This window comes from Trachypithecus francoisi, unplaced genomic scaffold (genome assembly GCF_009764315.1).
Source record: "Trachypithecus francoisi isolate TF-2019V2 unplaced genomic scaffold, Tfra_2.0 Lachesis_group10, whole genome shotgun sequence".
NCBI classification, from domain to species: Eukaryota; Metazoa; Chordata; class Mammalia; order Primates; family Cercopithecidae; genus Trachypithecus; species Trachypithecus francoisi.
Genome location: NW_022681455.1, coordinates 121,750,431 through 121,767,078, shown reverse-complemented (window position 1 = coordinate 121,767,078; position 16,648 = coordinate 121,750,431). Strand labels below are relative to the sequence as shown.

At 44.2% G+C, this 16,648-nt stretch overlaps 1 protein-coding gene across 1 annotated transcript; it reads left to right on the top strand.

Annotated features, from left to right (window-relative positions):
* The first annotated feature begins 377 nt into the window (after positions 1-377).
* On the top strand, positions 378-12,662 carry GCSH (glycine cleavage system protein H). Its single transcript, XM_033219120.1, has 5 exons — positions 378-668; positions 4,890-4,969; positions 7,916-7,979; positions 10,440-10,571; positions 12,059-12,662. The coding sequence occupies exons 1-5, from the start codon at positions 521-523 to the stop codon at positions 12,154-12,156; spliced, it is 522 nt and encodes a 173-aa protein (XP_033075011.1). The 5' UTR covers positions 378-520; the 3' UTR covers positions 12,157-12,662.
* Positions 12,663-16,648: the final 3,986 nt, after the last annotated feature.

Genomic DNA, 16,648 nt, shown 5'->3' with positions numbered 1-16,648 from the left:
TACTTTGCAGTAAATCTCTGTCCTTTCACGATTTTCCGACTTGTTCTTGAATTCCTTCGTGTGGTGGTGAAACTACCTTTGCAAAATTATGCCTGAGACAGTGAAACAGATCCACATGTGGAAAGGAAACCACGCCTGGGGCTAGGCCACGCCCCCTCCTCCGGAGAGCCCAGTCATACGTGGGCCCGCCGCGCTAGTCCCCGCCCCTCAGGGCTGCCTCTTCCGGGCCTCCCGGTATTCCCCCATGTCCACGCCCCTCTTGCGCTTCGCCGTATCCGAGGTCGCGCCAGGCCCTGGAGTCTTCGGCCTGCGCGCGCTGGCCAATCAGACCCTGCCTCGCCCCCTCGCCTGGGAGTCTCCGCCCTCCGCGCTCTGCCCAATCAGACTCTGTCCCGCCCCCGCGGCACCGCCTCCGCGCCTCTGTCCAGCCGGCTTGCTCTGGCCGCGAACTGCCCCTCCCCGCCCCGCCTCCCGGCGCGGGTGGCCGAGGCGTAGCGCTGCGACCCCCGTCCCTGCGAATATGGCGCTGCGAGTGGTGCGGAGCGTGCGGGACCTGCTCTGCACCCTGCGCGCGGTCCCGTCCCCCGCCGCGCCCTGCCCTCTGAGACCCTGGCAGTTGGGGGCGGGCGCCGTCCGGACACTGCGCACGCGACCCGCTCTGCTTTCGGGTAAGTGCGGCGGACAAGTGGGCGGCTGCTCCCTCCCCGCCTGGGCTGCTTGCCCCGGGCCCAGCTGGACTCGGAGGACGCCTGGGCCCCTCTCCTGAGCCACCGGTGCGGAGCGAGCATGGACCCTGCCCTTTTCTTACTTCTGTTGGGATCCCCGGCTCTGCGGCCGCTTCTCCCTCTTAAGTAGCGGGAGGTCCCGCGAGCAGCCTTTGTCGTAGGGGTTGCCTGCAGCCGGGAGGGGAGGCCTGCGGGACGCCGAAGCTGGGGGGGCCTGGCCGATCCCGCGGGCAGGTCGGCCGCTTGCTGCAGAAGCCAGGCACGTGTCGCTTAAGCGTCTCAGTGGCCTTAGTTTGTCTCCCATCTGCGTGCATCGTTGAGACCCCAAATGGGGAGGCCTTTAGTTTACTAAATGGACCGTTACTGAGAACTCCGAAGTAAAATTAAAGCAGAAGCGGTTATTAAAATTAAAGCACCAGGCCGGGCGCGATGCCTCATGCCTGTAATCCCAGCACTTTGGGAGACGGAGGCGGCGGATCACGAGGTCAGGAGATCGAGACCATCCTGGCTAACAGGGTGAAACCCCATCTCTACTAAAAATACAAAAAATTAGCCGGGCGTGGTGGCATATGCTTGTAATCCCAGCTACTTGGGAGGATGAGGCCGAATCACTTGAACCCGAGAGGCGGAGGTTGCAGTGAGCCGAGCGCCACTGCACTCCAGCCTGGGCGACAGAGTGAGACTCTGTCTCAAAAAAAGAAAGTAATTATTTACCTAATCTATCCACTTATTTCTGTCGGGCCAAGGGTTAAAGGAGAATTGTAATAATCATTATCTTTAGCCTAAACAGCATGCTTATTAAAATAAAGACTTAGGACTTTGAATCACTGCAACTTCTGCCTCCCAGGTTCAAGTGATTCTCCTGCTTCAGTCTCCCGAGTAGCTGGGATTACAGGTGCCCGCCACCATACTTGGCCAATTTTTGTATTTTTAGTAGAAACGGGGTTTCACCATGTTGGCCAGGTTGCTCTTGAACACCTGATCTCAGGTGATCTGCCCGCCTCGGCCTCCCAGAGTGCTGGGATTACAGGCGAGAGCCACTGCGCCTGGCCAGGACTGAGGGGTATTGAGCTTAGTAATGTTGCTGTCTCCCTCTAAACTTGGGGTTGCTCGGTTGCTAAAATGAGTGTCACAGCAGCCTTAATCCTAAAATTATCTTCGCAGGTAGGCAAGATGGCAGGGTCAAAGACGGTAGTGTCAGGTGATATTTATAGTGGTCCGGCACTTACTTTGAAAAGGTGTATTAGCTTCAGACTGCTCATAATTGGCATATAACTGGCGAGTTCTAGACTTGTAACAGAGTGAGAGAATTAAGTGTTACAGACAACTGTATACCATCTGTTTTGCTCAGAATCCTCTTAATAAACTTTAAAAGATCATTTTATTCTGCAGCATGATTTTTTTTTTTTTTTTTTTTTTTTGAGACGAAGTTTGGCTCATGGTCCAGGCTGGAGTGCAGTGGTGCAATCTTGGCTCACTGCAACCTTTGCCTCCCAGGTTCAAGTGATTCTCCTGCCTCAGCCTCCCAAGTAGCTGGGATTATAGGCATGCACCACTACACCCAGCTAATTTTTGTATTTTTAGCAGAGACGTGGTTTCACCATGCTGGCCAGGCTGGTCTCGAACTCCTGACCTCAGGTGATCTGCCCGCCTCGGCCTCCCAAAGTGCTGGGATTACAGGCATGAGCCAGTGTGCCTGACCTGCACCATGATAATTTAAGGGGAAAAAAAATTATTTTTCTTCCAAAGTGTTGGCATTACAGGCGTGAGCCACCATGCCCAGCGGTTTTTTTTTTTTTTTGAGACCGAGTCTTGCTCTGTTGCTCAGGCTGGAGTGCAGTGGCATGATCTCGGCTGCAACCTCTGCCTCCTGGGTTCAAGCAATTCTCGTGCCTCAGCCTCCCAAGTACTTGGGATTACAGGCATGTGCCACCACACCTGGCTAATTTTTGTATTTTTTTAGTAGAGACGGGGTTTCATCATGCTGTCCAGGCTGGGCTCAAACTCCTGACCTCAGGTGATCTGCCCGTCTCGGCCTCCCAAAGTGCTGGGATTACACGCATGAGTCACTGTGCCTGGTCTGCAACATGATAATGTAAGGGAAAAAAAAATTATTTCATTCCCTCAGCTTTTGAGTGCTTGCTATGTGGCAAGCACTATATTTAGAATTGGAAAAACAAATAAAAATAGGATAAACCCTGCTGTTTCTTGCTCGGTACACAGTCTGCTGCCTGGGGAGACTGACAGATGAACTCTCTAGCATGTTCAGCACTGTGAGTGTGGTGGGGAATAGTGGTGTAAGGTATCGTGAGAACGAGCTGACTGGCCCAGGAACCCAGGCTTGGTTAGACAAGACTTTGGGCAGGAACGGGCTTCTAAATCTAGACCGGAAGTAGTCAGTAAAGGCAGTAGGGAGAGTCTTTCAGTCAGAACACAGCGTACACGTCTTAAACTTTCTTACCGGAACGTCACATTGACCTGAAATATTCAGTTCTCTGAAGTGGAATGAAGCAAAGTAAATTTCTTAGTGACACATTTTTTGACTTCTTCCACTGAAGGGTATGAACTTTAAAAAGTTTCATAATTGGGGGAAAAGAAAGCAATATTAAATTACATACTTGGCCAGGTGCGGTGGCTCACACACTTTGAGAAGTTGAGGTGGGAGGATCACTTAGCCCAGTATTTGAGACTGGTCTGGACATTATAGTGAGACACCTCCCCCATCTCTACAAAAATAAAAAAATAAAAATAATAATTATACACTCTACTTATGTTGTGCTGCATATCAGAGCTGTAACCAAAGCAACTGAATGCTGTTTTGAGTACAACTATCTTTTGGGTAAGGGGTAAAATGAGCCAGTGAGGCCTCTTTAAAACAGTATTTGAGTTAACCATTTTCCTATGAACTCATGTCACATTGTTTTTGGAAAAACACTTGGTGTCAGAATATGAAATATATTTAATATAGCATATGGTTTTTAAAAAATATCCTCTAAGGCAAGTACTTTTAACTTTATATCCTAAATAACTCTTTTTACATCTCTTGAACATTAGGCAGCCTTTCTTTTTTTTATTTTTTTTTATTTTTGAGACAGAGTCTCACACTGTCACCCGGGCTGGAGTGCAGTGGTGCAATCTTGGCTCACTGCAACCTCCACCGCCCAGGTTCAAGCGATTCTCCTGCCTCAGTCTCCCAAGTAGCTGGGATTACAGGTGCCGACCACCAGGCCCAGCTAATTTTTTTTTGTATTTTTAGTAGAGACGGGGTTTCACCATGTTGGCCAGGCTGGTACTGAACTCCTGACCTTGTGATTCGCCTGCCTCGTCCTCCCAAAGTGCTGGGATTACAGGTGTGAGCCACCACGCCCGGCCTGGGCGGCCTTTCTTTCAGGAATCCCTGAATTGTCTGACCGTATCTTTAGAGAAGTGCTCAGTAAGTCAAGGGCTGAACCTGTCCAGTGAATGATGAGCAGAGCTTGACTTTCCACCAACTCATGACTTAGCTCTGAGGAGACTGTTGAGTTCTGATCTTAGTTTTCTTCTTTAAATGACGGTAGTACTGTCTTCAAGGTCAGGCTTGAATTTGATTAAAGTAGAATTTTAAGAACTTAGTCAAATTATAGTTGTTTTAGGAGGTCAGTTTCATTCCTATAAAATGTTACTTTATAACCCAAGCTGCAGTGAAGCCCTCTTAGGTCAACTCTGCCTAAAGAGGCACCTTCTGATTGTTATTATTTCTTAGGTTAGTTTCTTATATGAGCCATCTTTATGCTGTCTCCCTAAACCTCATCACCCCAAATCTGTCTTCAGAGGGACAGATTTTTTTTTTTCTGAAAGACAGACCAGTAATAGTTAAGTATACATTTGAAATATGCTCCAAAATTTTCTTTTGTGATTTAGGCTAAGTAATGTTAAAGCAAATAATCCAGTCTCCAAAAGATGCACACGGCGTTCAGATCAGATCTTTGCTTAATTGGTACTGCTGTTTCAATGCGCCATCTCTATACGTGATCTTCGTTCCTTCCTGGGCCATGCACTATTTCAAGGTAGTGTCAACAGGTCAGACAAAAAATCTGGGAAAGTCTTTTGAAAGGAATGATAATGAAAAGTGCTTCTTAAGAAGTAATGCTGCTGCTTTTCTGAAATATTGGTCTTCTGTTTTAGTGCGTAAATTCACAGAGAAACATGAATGGATAACAACAGAAAATGGTATTGGAACAGTGGGAATCAGCAATTTTGCACAGGTATTGGATTTTATTGAAATATTTGTGACAGTGTGCTCTTGCATAATTTGCTTTATCTCTACGTTTAAAAAAGTGTTTAGGCCGCGTGAGGTGGCTCATGCCTGTAATCCTAACACTTTGGGAGGCTTAGGCAGGAGGATTGCTTGAGGCCAGAAGTGCAAGACCAGCCTGGTCAACATAGGGAGACCCTGTCTCTACCAAAAGTTAAAAAAAAAATTAGCCTGGCATGGTGGCTCATGCCCGTGGTCCCAGCTACTCAGGAGGCTAAGGCAGGAGGATTGCTGGAGCCCAGGAGGTTGAGGCTGCAGTGAACCATGATCATGTCACTGCAAATTACAAAAATTAGCTGGTCCTGGTGGTGCACACCTGTAATCCCAGCCACTCACACCACTGCACTCTAGCCCAGGTGACAGAGTGAGACTCCATCTCAAAAAAAAAAAGAAAGAAAGAAAGAAAGAAAGAAAAGAAAGGAAAGAAGGAAAGAAAGAAAAGAAAGAAAGAAAAAGAAAGAGAAAGAAAGAAAGAAAGAAAAGAAAGAAAAGAAAGCCAACCAGAGTTGAATTAAGTAAAACGTAGTTAGGGCATTATGTGGTATTTTAAGAGATGTTGCAAGCTTAACACTAAAAGTAGGAAACATATCTTATTCAAGAAGGAAATGTGTGTGTTTTGTACTGGGCATTTAAGGAAAGAAGAAAAAGAAGAGCAGGGTGTTACCAGCATTTTGTGGGTCCAGTGATACACACATGACCAGCGGGATGGGAAGAAAGAAAACCTCAGTAGGCACAGATTACACAAAGGGAAGGCTTTTATTTAGCCCATCTTTTCTCTGTAAATTCCCCTCAATTCCATATGGCGATAATGTTTAAGAGAAAATGAGAAGCCAAATACTAGCGTGGTCAGTGATTTTCAACTGGATGTATGTATTGGGTGAGGCGGGGAAGGGGGATGTTAACTGATGGGAATATAGTCATGTGTCACTTAATAATGGAGCTATGTTCTGAGAAATGCCTCCTAGGGGATTTCGTCCTTGTGTAAGCCTCCTGGGTGCCCTTACACACACCTAGATGGTACAGCCTATTACACACCTTGGCTGTATGGTACAGCCTTTGCTCCTGGGCTACAAACCTGTACAGCATGTTACTGTACTGAATACTGTAGTCAATCGTAACACAATTGTCTATCAAAATATAGAAAAGGTACAGTAAAAATATGGTACAGGTTGAGCATCTTTAATCCCTGAAATAATCCAAAAATCTGAAACTTTTTGAGCACCAACATGACACTTAAAGAAAATGCTCATTGGAGCATTCTGGAATCCAGAATCTTGGATGAGGAGTGCTCATCTGTTGAGTATAATGCAAGGATTCCAAAATCTGAAATCCAAAACACTTCTGGTCCCAAGCATTTTGGATAAGTGATACTAACTATATTATAATTTCATGGGACCACTGTCGTGTATGTGGTCTGTTGTTGACCAAAACGCCATTAGGCGGCATGTGACTGTACAGAATTCCTCAGACATGTAAGATTCTTCTGTGTTGAGAATCACCGACAATTGTATCTTCCTTGGCATCTCTGTATAGCTACTGTGAAGCTCCGTACTGGGTATTTTTTGAGATGTTGTGTAAGATGTCGTCCTTACCTCCTAGAGGTAAGGGGAATTACCTCCATGGGAATGACTTGCAAACATTACACGGTGGCATCGGAACAGTGGGGTTGTAACTTACTTACCTGATGGAGAGACCACTTCTTTCTGGAGTCAAGGACTTCAGGGAGTACAAGGCGTGAGGACTATGATTTGTAGAATCAGTGAGCAGGATTTCAGCAAATGCATTGGGGGCAATGGTGTACATAAAACTGCAGAGGTGGAAGAACACCAAATATGTTCATGCACAGAAGAGCTAGTAGTGTTTGCCGGGGGCAGTGGCTCACACCTGTCATCCTAGCACTTTGGAAGTCCAAGGTAAGTGGATCATCTAAGTCAGAAGTTCAAGACCAGCCTGGCCAACATGGTGAAAACTGCGTCTCTAGCAAAAAATTTAAAAAAATTAGTTGGGCATGGTGGGGGGCACCTGTAATCCCAGCTACTTGGGAGACTGAGGCAGGAGAATCACTTGAACCTGGGAGACAGAGGTTGCAGTGAGCTGAGATCAGGCCACTGCACTCCAGCCTGGGCAAAAAGAGAGAAACTCTGTCTCAAAACCAAACAAAACGAAGAGCTAGCAGTGTTGTCTGGGGCATGTGGCTTTTGTCAGGTTGCTAAAGCCTGTGAGCCAAATCGGGCTGGTGGCCGGTCTCTTGCAGCTCCTGAGTTGAGAATAGTTTTTTAAAATCATTTTATTTTACTTATTTTTGGAGAACAGAGTCTTGCTATATTGCCCAGGCAGGTCTCGAACTCCTGAGCTCAAGCTATCCTCCCACCTCTGCCTCCCTAAGAGCTGGGATTACAGGCATAAGCCACCGCACCCAGCCATTTATTTTTATATTTGAGATGGAGTCTTGTTCTGTTGCCAAGGCTGGAGTACAGAGGCGCAGTCTCAACTCACTGCAACCTCTGTCTCCCAGGTTTAAGTGATTCTCCTGCCTCAGCCTCCTGAGTAGCTGGGATTACACGTGCACACCACCACGCCGGGCTAATTTTTGTATTTTTATTGGAGACTGGGTTTCACCATGTCAACCGGGCTGGTCTCATACTTCTGACCTCAAGTGATCCACCCAGCTTGGGCCTCTCAAAGTGCTGGGATTACAGGCGTGAACTACCACGCCTGACCGAGTAGTTTTTACATGTTTAAAGGATTTTAAGGAAAACCCAAGAATGTAGCCCCTCAAGTATAAAATATGTACTAAATCTTAATTATAGGGGATTCAGTGTTTTGCTTGTTCTGTTTACTGGAGGGTTTAGTTTTAATTTCTTAGAGATTTTTGGTTTTGTCTTGCTTTATTTAGGAAGCATTGGGAGATGTTGTTTACTGTAGTCTACCTGAAGTTGGGACAAAATTGAACAAACAAGGTGAGTGTTGTTAGGATCTTGGAATGATCCATGCCATGAATTTTCTTTACCTCATCTTTACATTGAATAGTAAATTGTTTGTACCCTGGATTAATTAGAGTGTTTTTGTTTGTTTGTTTGTTTGTTTGAGATGGTCTCGCTTTGTTACCCAGGCTGGAGTGCAGTGGCACCATCTCGGCCCACTGCAACCTCTGCCTCCCGGGTACGAGCGATTCTTGTGTCTCAGGCATGTGCCACCACTCCCAGCTAATTTTTGTATTTGTAGTAGAGACGGGGTTTCCCCATGTTGGCCAGCCTGGTCTCGAACTCCTGACCTCTAGTGATCACCTGCCTCGGCCTCCCAAAGTGCTGAGATTACAAGTATGAGCCACCATGCCCAGCCAATTAGAGTGCTTTTGACCCAAGTAGTAGGGTGGTGCAAAAGTAATTGCTACTTAGGAGGATGAGACAGGAGAATTGCTGGAACCTGGGAGGCGGAGGTTGCAGTGAGCCGAGATCCCATCATTGCACTCCAGCCTGGGCGACAGAGCAAGACTCTGCTTCGAAAAAAAGTCTATTAATATCAATATGTTAGATAATATCCTTAAACTAATGAGTACCCTTTTAAGACATTCTGCTAAAGGCAGTTTTTTAACTTGATGTAAAATCTACATACAGTGAAATGCATGGACCAGAAATGTACAATTCAGTGAGTTTTAACAAATGTATACACTTGAATAAACCTTCCCAATCAAATAGATGACATCTTCTCTTGTTTCTACACCATAGATTAATTTTGCCTATTTAACTGTATTTGAAAGGAATCACACAGTGTGTGTTACGTTTGACCGCTTTTGGGGTTTACTGAGCTTCTTGAATCTGTAGATGGAATTTTTTTTTCCATTAAATTTGGAGACTTCTTTTTTTAGTCATGATTGCTTTCTCTTCTCACTTCATTCCTTTTTTCTTCTCTGATTTGAGACATGTTCGTCAGATCACTTGATACTGTCCTATAGGTCCCTAAGACTGTTAACTTTTCAGCCTTTTTTTAAACTGTTTTTTTTCTTCTTCTTCTTTTTTTGAGACAGAGACTTGCTCTGTTGCCCAGGCTGGAATGCAGTAGTGCAATACTGGCTCACTGCAACCTTTGCCTCCCAGGTTCAAGCAGTTCTCCTTTTTCAGCCTCCCTAGTAGCCGGGACTACAGGCACACACAACCACACCAGGCTACTTTTTTTTTTTTTTTGAGTTTTTGGTAGAGACAGGGTTTCACCGTGTTGGCCAGGCTGGTCTTGAACTCGTGACCTCAAGTGATCTACCTGCCTTGGCTTCCCGAAGTGCTGGGATTATAGGCGTGAGCCACCGTGCCTGGCCGGTGGCTCACTCCAGTAATCATATTTTATGTTTTCATGTATGTTTATATTTTATGTTTTCAAGTCACTGACTTTTAACATTTATAATAGTGTTTTTTGTTTTTGAGATGGAGTCTCACGCTGTCACCCAGGCTGGAGTGCAATGGCATGGTCTTGGCTCACTGCAACCTCTGCCTTCTGGGTTCAAGCGATTCTCCTGCCTCAGTCTCCCAAGTAGCTGAGATTACAGGCGTCCACCACCATGTCCAGCTGATTTTTTTGTATTTTAGTAGAGACCATGTTGGCTAGGCTGGTTTCAAACTACTGACCTAAGGTGATCTGCCTGCCTAGGGCTCCCAAAGTGCTGGAATTACAGGCATGAGCCACCATGCCTGGCCCAGAGCTTGTAATTGTTATCTGCACCATGCCCGGCCCAGAGCTTATAATTGTTATCTGCAGGAAGGTGGTCTGATACAAGGTACTTCACTGTCACTGGAACATTCTAAAGTTTTCATTTTGTTTTTTTCTGAGCCACAGCTAAGTTGCAAGAACATTGAGTTTTACTGAACCTACACACGTCTGGCATTCAGGCACATCACCATTTGTTATTCACTGTGTCCGGGACACACAGATAGGTCCACTTTGTTGAGACAATACATACCCTTCTCGTGGGTTATTACAACCTGACAAAACGTATGGTTTTATTTTTAATTAAAGAAATTTAGGCCAGACGTGTTGGCTCACGGTTGTAATCCCAGCACTTTGGGAGACTGAGGCGGGTAGATCACAAGGTCAGGAGTTCAAGACCAGCCTGGCCAACACAGTGAAACCCTGTCTACTAAAAATACAAAAATTAGCTGGGCGTGGTGGTGTGGGCCTGTAATCCTAGCTACTCGAGAGGCTGAGGCAGGAGAATTGCTTGAACCTGGGAGGCGGAGGTGGCAGTGAGCCGAGATTGCGCCATTTCACTGTAGCCTGGCGACAGGCGAGACTCCGTCTCAAAAAAAAACAAAAAAAGAAATTTGGAATTCTAAAATCATAGCTATATGACAGGAATCTACTTTTTCATATTTTATGTTTTCAGGTCACTGACTTTTAACATTTCAAGTTTATTTTTTTTTTCCATTTAGATGAGTTTGGTGCTTTGGAAAGTGTGAAAGCTGCTAGTGAACTCTATTCTCCTTTATCAGGAGAAGTAACTGAAATTAATGAAGCTCTTGCAGAAAATCCAGGACTTGTAAACAAATCTTGTTATGAAGATGGTAAGCTTTTGCTAGAAATTTCCCAAGGAATTACTACCACAGTTAATATTTTATCTAGAATTTAAAGCAAGCTCAGCTGATTGTGACTTCATCTTTTTCTACTTCTTGGTACTAAATAGAGATGTTCTGCTTTAAAAGGAAAACAGAGGTTAGTTGAATACATAAAGTTATGTTTAAGATTTCTGACTAGGCGCAGTGGCTCACTCCTGTGCTCCCAGCACTTTGGGAGGCCAAGGTGGGTGGATTGCTTTAGTCCAGGAGTTGGAGACCAGCTGGGCACCACGGTGAGACTCTGTCTCTAGAGAGAGACAAAAATTAGCTGGTTGTGGTGCAATGTGCCTGTAGTCTCAGTTGCTAGGGAGGCTGAAGTGGGAGAATTGCTTGAGCCTGGGAGGTCAAGGCTGCAGTGTGTAGTGAGCCAAGATCACACCACTCCACTCCAGCCTGAATGACAGAGCGAGACCGTCTCAAAAAAGAAAAAAAAAATCTCTGGTGATAAAAGCATTACCTTATTTTGCAGGGTTCTTGATATCAGTTGTAGATTCTTTGGTTTTGGTGTAAACACCTGCAAAGTACTTTTTCAGACATAAAGCAGCCACTCATATTGTGTGACATGGGAGGTAACAAAATAATAATATATTCTACATTAATTTTTGGTTATCTCACATTTTCATCCTTACAATCTAATGAGGTAAGCTAACAGCAATTTTCTCTATTTTGTAGAGGAGTAGAGGCTCCAAAGGATTTATCTGTCAGGATCACATGGCTGATAAATGGCAAAGTTAGGATTAGATTGTAGTTCTCTTTTGCCTGTCACCTAGTCCTTCTAATTACTACTGCTTTCTAATCCCATTAACCTCAGTAGTTAGTGTTCGATTTGTTAAAGATATACCTGGCCTTGTATATTTGGATCATATATTTAAGGACTTATTTTTTTGAGACAGAGTCTCCCTCTGTCGCCTAGGCTGGAGTGCAGTGGCATGACCTCGGTGCACTGAAACCTCCCCTTCCCAGGTTCAAGCACTTCTCCTGCCTCAGCTTCCCAGTAGCTGGGATTGCAGGCAACTGCCACCATGCCTAGCTAATTTTTCTGTTCTTGGTAGAGATGGAGTTTCACTGTGTTGGCCAGGCTGGTCCAGAGCTTCTAGCCTCAAGTGATTTGCCTGCCTTGGCTTCCCAAAGTACTGGGATTACAGGCGTGAGCCACCGTGCCTAGCCCCTAAAGATTTAAATGTCATTGTCTGATACTTATTACAACCTAAGAGTTCTTGATTTATTATGGTGGAATCTATTCTAGCTATAATTATTTTCATTTGTTATATACAAGTATTTTAATTCTTAAGGCTAAAATTTAAAGTTCCATCAACAAATATGTATAGTTTTTGTAAAGAATACGAGATTGAGGCACTCAAATTTATTTTACATTTTGGATGAATCTGACTTTTTAAAAAGTTAATGTGGAATATAAGGTTGTTTTTTGGTTGCAGGTTGGCTGATCAAGATGACACTGAGTAACCCTTCAGAACTAGATGAACTTATGAGTGAAGAAGCATATGAGAAATACATCAAATCTATTGAGGAGTGAAAATGGAACCCCTAAATAAACTAGTATGAAATACCGCAACCCAGCAGATTGTCTTAAATTAGTGGTGGATAGAAGACTTAGAATAGCAACTTTTAGCATTACCGATGGAGAAGAAAAAAACTACTGTTAACGCTGCTAATGAAGGAAAATGCCCTTTAACTTTCTAATGATTATAGATTTTAGACTAGGCTCTAGTGTTCAGAATTCATTAAATTATCCATGGTAAAAACTAGTTTTAAAAATTACATAATTCAAAGATAACGTTGTTATTCTTAAGCCTTATATAATATTGTAACTTGCATATATCCATACGTGGATTTGGGATGAAATACTTAATGATCTTTCCATTGGAAATAACTGGGAGTGAAGGGGTTTTTGTTGCTTGTACAGTGTCAGATGACACACCACTATCTTGATTTTGCAATACACTGCATTTGCTGGTGCTATTTTTATATGGTGAAGCAACAGCTTTGCAGCAAAATAATAAAATACTTCTTCGTTAATCATTTTTTTTGTTTTGATGTTAATATTTCATTTAGTGACTCTGCTAGTATTTGTGAAAGTGCTAACTTTAACTTAGGGAAAGTTACCTTTTTTTTTTAAAAGGAAATTTAAGCCAGACAATGAAAAGCTCCAAGAAAATGTTTCCTTTAGTCACGAATCTGGTTTTTCTTAAGCCAGGATCACCTTTAACATAATAAAAAATAAATCACCGACTTTGATTTTCTATCATGTGAGATCAGAAGAAAGAAGAGGAAAGACAAAGGAAGGTGGAAGTTTTGATCAGTATAGCACATGGTATTTTTAAGAAGTTAAACCACATTCAGGTTTCCACTTAAGTCATGGGAATAAAAGTGGACATAGATTGAAGCTTTATGAGCTCAGATAATGGACTTTGATAGTGCGTATTCTTTGCAACTTAAGCACATTTAGAGTGCCAAAAGGTATTTCCAAGTAGCTAACATGTAGCATACTCTAACCAACTGTAATATGCTGACAGTATTGGGGTGGGGGGGGTCTATATGCACATGCACATATATATATATACACATACACACAGAGCGAGAGGAGATAAACTCCTGTATCATTTTCTCAGTTACTAGAGGAAAAGAGAAGTATTCATATAGTACCACCTTCTGGTGGTGAACAAACAGCAAACAGGACCTAGCGAAAGTAGGTAGGTAAATAACATACAAATCTTTCCTGCTCCTCACATGAAGAAACTGTTCGTTCCAAGACTCTGCCAGTAGCCATATCACTGCTTAACTATATCTTTGTACCCTTATCCAGAAAGTATTGGCCAGGCGTGGTGGCTCACGCGTGTAATCCTACCACTTTGGGAGGCCAAGTTCGGTGGATCTCTTGAGCCCAGGAGTTTGAGACCAGCCTGGGCAACATGGTGAAACCCCATCTCTACAAAAATACAAAAATTAGCCTGGAATGGTGGCATGTACCTGTGATCCCAGCTATTTGGGAGGCAGGTAGGATCAGTCTGGGAGGTCAAGGCTGCCAGTGATCACACCACTGTACTCCAGCCTGGGTGACAGTGAGAACGTGTCTCAAACTATCCAAGGTATCCTGGATGATTGTCTATATTGTATAATTATCAATCAGGTTAATTGATCTGTCTGCTTAGAAAATAGATGGGGATAGCTGGGGACAGTCCCAACACTTTCGAAAGTTTGAGGCGGGTGCATCACTTGAGGTTGGGAGTTCGAGACGACTGTGATCAACATGGAGAAACCCTGTCTCTACTAAAAGTACAAAATTAGCTAGGTGTGGTGACCTGTAATCCCAGCTGCTCAGGAGGCTGAGGCAGGAGAAATGCTTGAACCCAGGAGTCGGAGTATGCAGTGAGCTGGAGATCGCGCCATTGCACTCCAGCCTGGGCAACAAGAGCGAAACTCCGTCTCAAAAAAAGAAAACAGGCCGGGCGCGGTGGCTCACGCCTGTAATCCCAGCACTTTGGGGCCGAGGCGGGCAGATCACAAGGTCAGGAGATCGAGACCATCCTGGCTAACACAAAACCCTCTCTCTACTAAAAATACAAAAAATTAGTCAGGCATGGTGGCATGCACCTGTAGTGCCAGCTATTTGGGAGGCTGAGGCAGGAGAATTGCTTGAACCCAGGAGGCGGAGGTTGCAGTGAGCCGAGATCATGCCACTGCACTCCAGCCTGGGCGACAGAGTGAGACTTCGTCTTAAAAAAAAAAAAAGAAAATACATGGGGATGAGTAATTACATAGATTTACCCTTTTGTTTTGAAAGTTCTCTAGACACATCGATTATTAACATCATTTCACAAGTATGAAAGGTGATAGGATAAGAAATTTGTTAAATAGTTGGGTGGTCGTAGTAATGATTTTCACATTTCCTGGTCTACTCTTAGTCCCTTAGCAAATTTTACTATAAAAATATTTAAATGGGGCCGGGCGCGGTGGCTCACGCCTGTAATCCCAGCACTTTGGGAGGCCGAGGCAGGCAGATCACAAGGTCAGGAGATCAAGACCATCCTGGCTAACATGGTTTCACACGGTTTCAAAATAGCCAGGCATGGTGGCGGTCGCCTATAGTCCCAGCTACTCGGGAGGCTGAGGCAGAAGAATGGCATGAGCCCAGGAGGCGGAGCTTGCAGACCACAACCATGCCCGGCTAATTTTTGCATTTTTAGTGGAGATGGGGTTTCTCCATGTTGGCCGGGCTGGTCTCGAACTGGTGACCTCAGATGATCCACCCGCCTCCGCCTCCCAAAATGCTGGGATTACAGGTGTGAGTCACTGCACCCGGCCAGCTTTAGGTTTTAATAAACCACTAGGGAGTTCTGCATGGCCATACTACTATGAAAATGAGGCTGGTCGTTCAGATCAGTTCCTCAGCAAATCAGAATTTCTGAATTTTTCCAATTTCTGTAGTTTTTCTGGGGCTACTAAAAAGAGAACAATTTAAAGAATTATGCTAACTACAAGTGTGTTTTTTTTACAGTAGTCTTTCATACCAAACCACACCTTCCTTCCCATTCTTAGAGAGGTGCCTTTCTTTACACCAGGATTAAATTCGTCTTTCTTCCCTGCAATAGGCCTTTCATGCCACCCAGGCTGGAGTGCAATGGCGCGATCTCAGCTCACTGCAACCTCCACCTCCCAGGTTCAGGTGATTCTCCCACCTCAGCCTCCTGAGTAGCTGGGAGGGACTACAGGCGTCCATTACCACGCCTGGCTAAATTTTCTATTTTTAGTAGAAATGGGGCTTTGCCATGTTGGCCAGGCTGGTCTTGAACTTCTGACCTCAAGTGATCCACCCACCTCATCCACCCAAAGTGCTACGATTACAGGTGTGAGCCACCGCACCCAGCCATCCCCCTTTAATTAAAAAAAAAACAGATATGGGGTCTTGTGACACTTCCCAGGCTGGTCTCAAGTGATTCTCCTGCCTTAGCCTCCCCTGTGAGTAACTGGCACTACAGGCGCAAGCCACCACTCCTGGCTTTTTTTCTTTAAAATACATTTTATGTGTTAGAGGAAGTTTACATTCACAGCAAAATTGAGCAGAAGGTACAGTTCCGTATGCTTCCTTTCTCTGTTTTTGCAAATTGGGATCTTACTACAGTAGAGTTTCTGGTATCTTGACGCAATCTCTGTTGACTTTTTAAAAACATAACTAGCCTAACCCTTGTCCCTTCATGTTTCCACTCAATCATGCTATTGGGCTTTTACCTGCTAAATGCAGGAGTCGTTGGTGTGAAGGAAGTCAGTTTCTAGATCCTCCAACTTCCCCCATGTACTTGCTGTTAGGTTGTTGAATTCATTTATTCATTTAGCAAATCTGAAGTTAAGACTTTTGGTATACTTTCCAGAAACTTTTTTCTAATTTGCAAGGTCTTGTACTGTTTCCCAGGCTGGAGTGCAGTGACACAATCATAGCTTACTGCAACCTTCAATTCCTGGGCTCCAGGGAGCCTCCTGCCTCAGCTGGGATTCCAGGTGTGAGCCACGGTGCCCAGCTGTTTTCAACAGATCTGAAGGAAGACCAAAACAAACTGTCAACTGATAAAACATTTAAATGTTTTTGGTTAATACTTACTAGCTTGAGATACTACTATAATAAAACCCCTTTTAGTTGCAACTTCTATTTATGTGGCCAGTTTTTTTATACGTGGTTATAGTCTCTGAAAAAGGTGGGCAGTTTATTTTCCTTTTTTCCTCCCAAAGACACACATACTTGCTCTGTAACAACCCTTTTTCAAAGAGTAGAACATATGGCAACTTGCTCTTCCACTATTTAGAACACAGAGCCAAATCCACTGTCATTTATGTCGCAGTGCTGCCAAAAATACAGGCTTTGAATGGCCCTCCAAATTGACTGAATCCAGGGAATTTAATTTTCATGACCTCATATTCCTTTTGAATGGTTTTGGCAATTAATAGAGCAGATTAATAAAATTTTGAAGAAAGCTTTCTAGTAACTAAAATGAGAAACTGAATAGGTTACCCAG

Excerpts from the sequence above, each read along its gene's own strand:
- GCSH (XM_033219120.1), top strand. The coding sequence starts at position 521 with ATGGCGCTGCGAGTGGTGCGGAGCGTGCGGGACCTGCTCTGCACCCTG. Across the intron at positions 4,970-7,915 it reads GAATCAGCAATTTTGCACAG|GAAGCATTGGGAGATGTTGT; the intron begins GTATTGGATTTT and ends TGCTTTATTTAG. Across the intron at positions 10,572-12,058 it reads CAAATCTTGTTATGAAGATG|GTTGGCTGATCAAGATGACA; the intron begins GTAAGCTTTTGC and ends TTTTGGTTGCAG.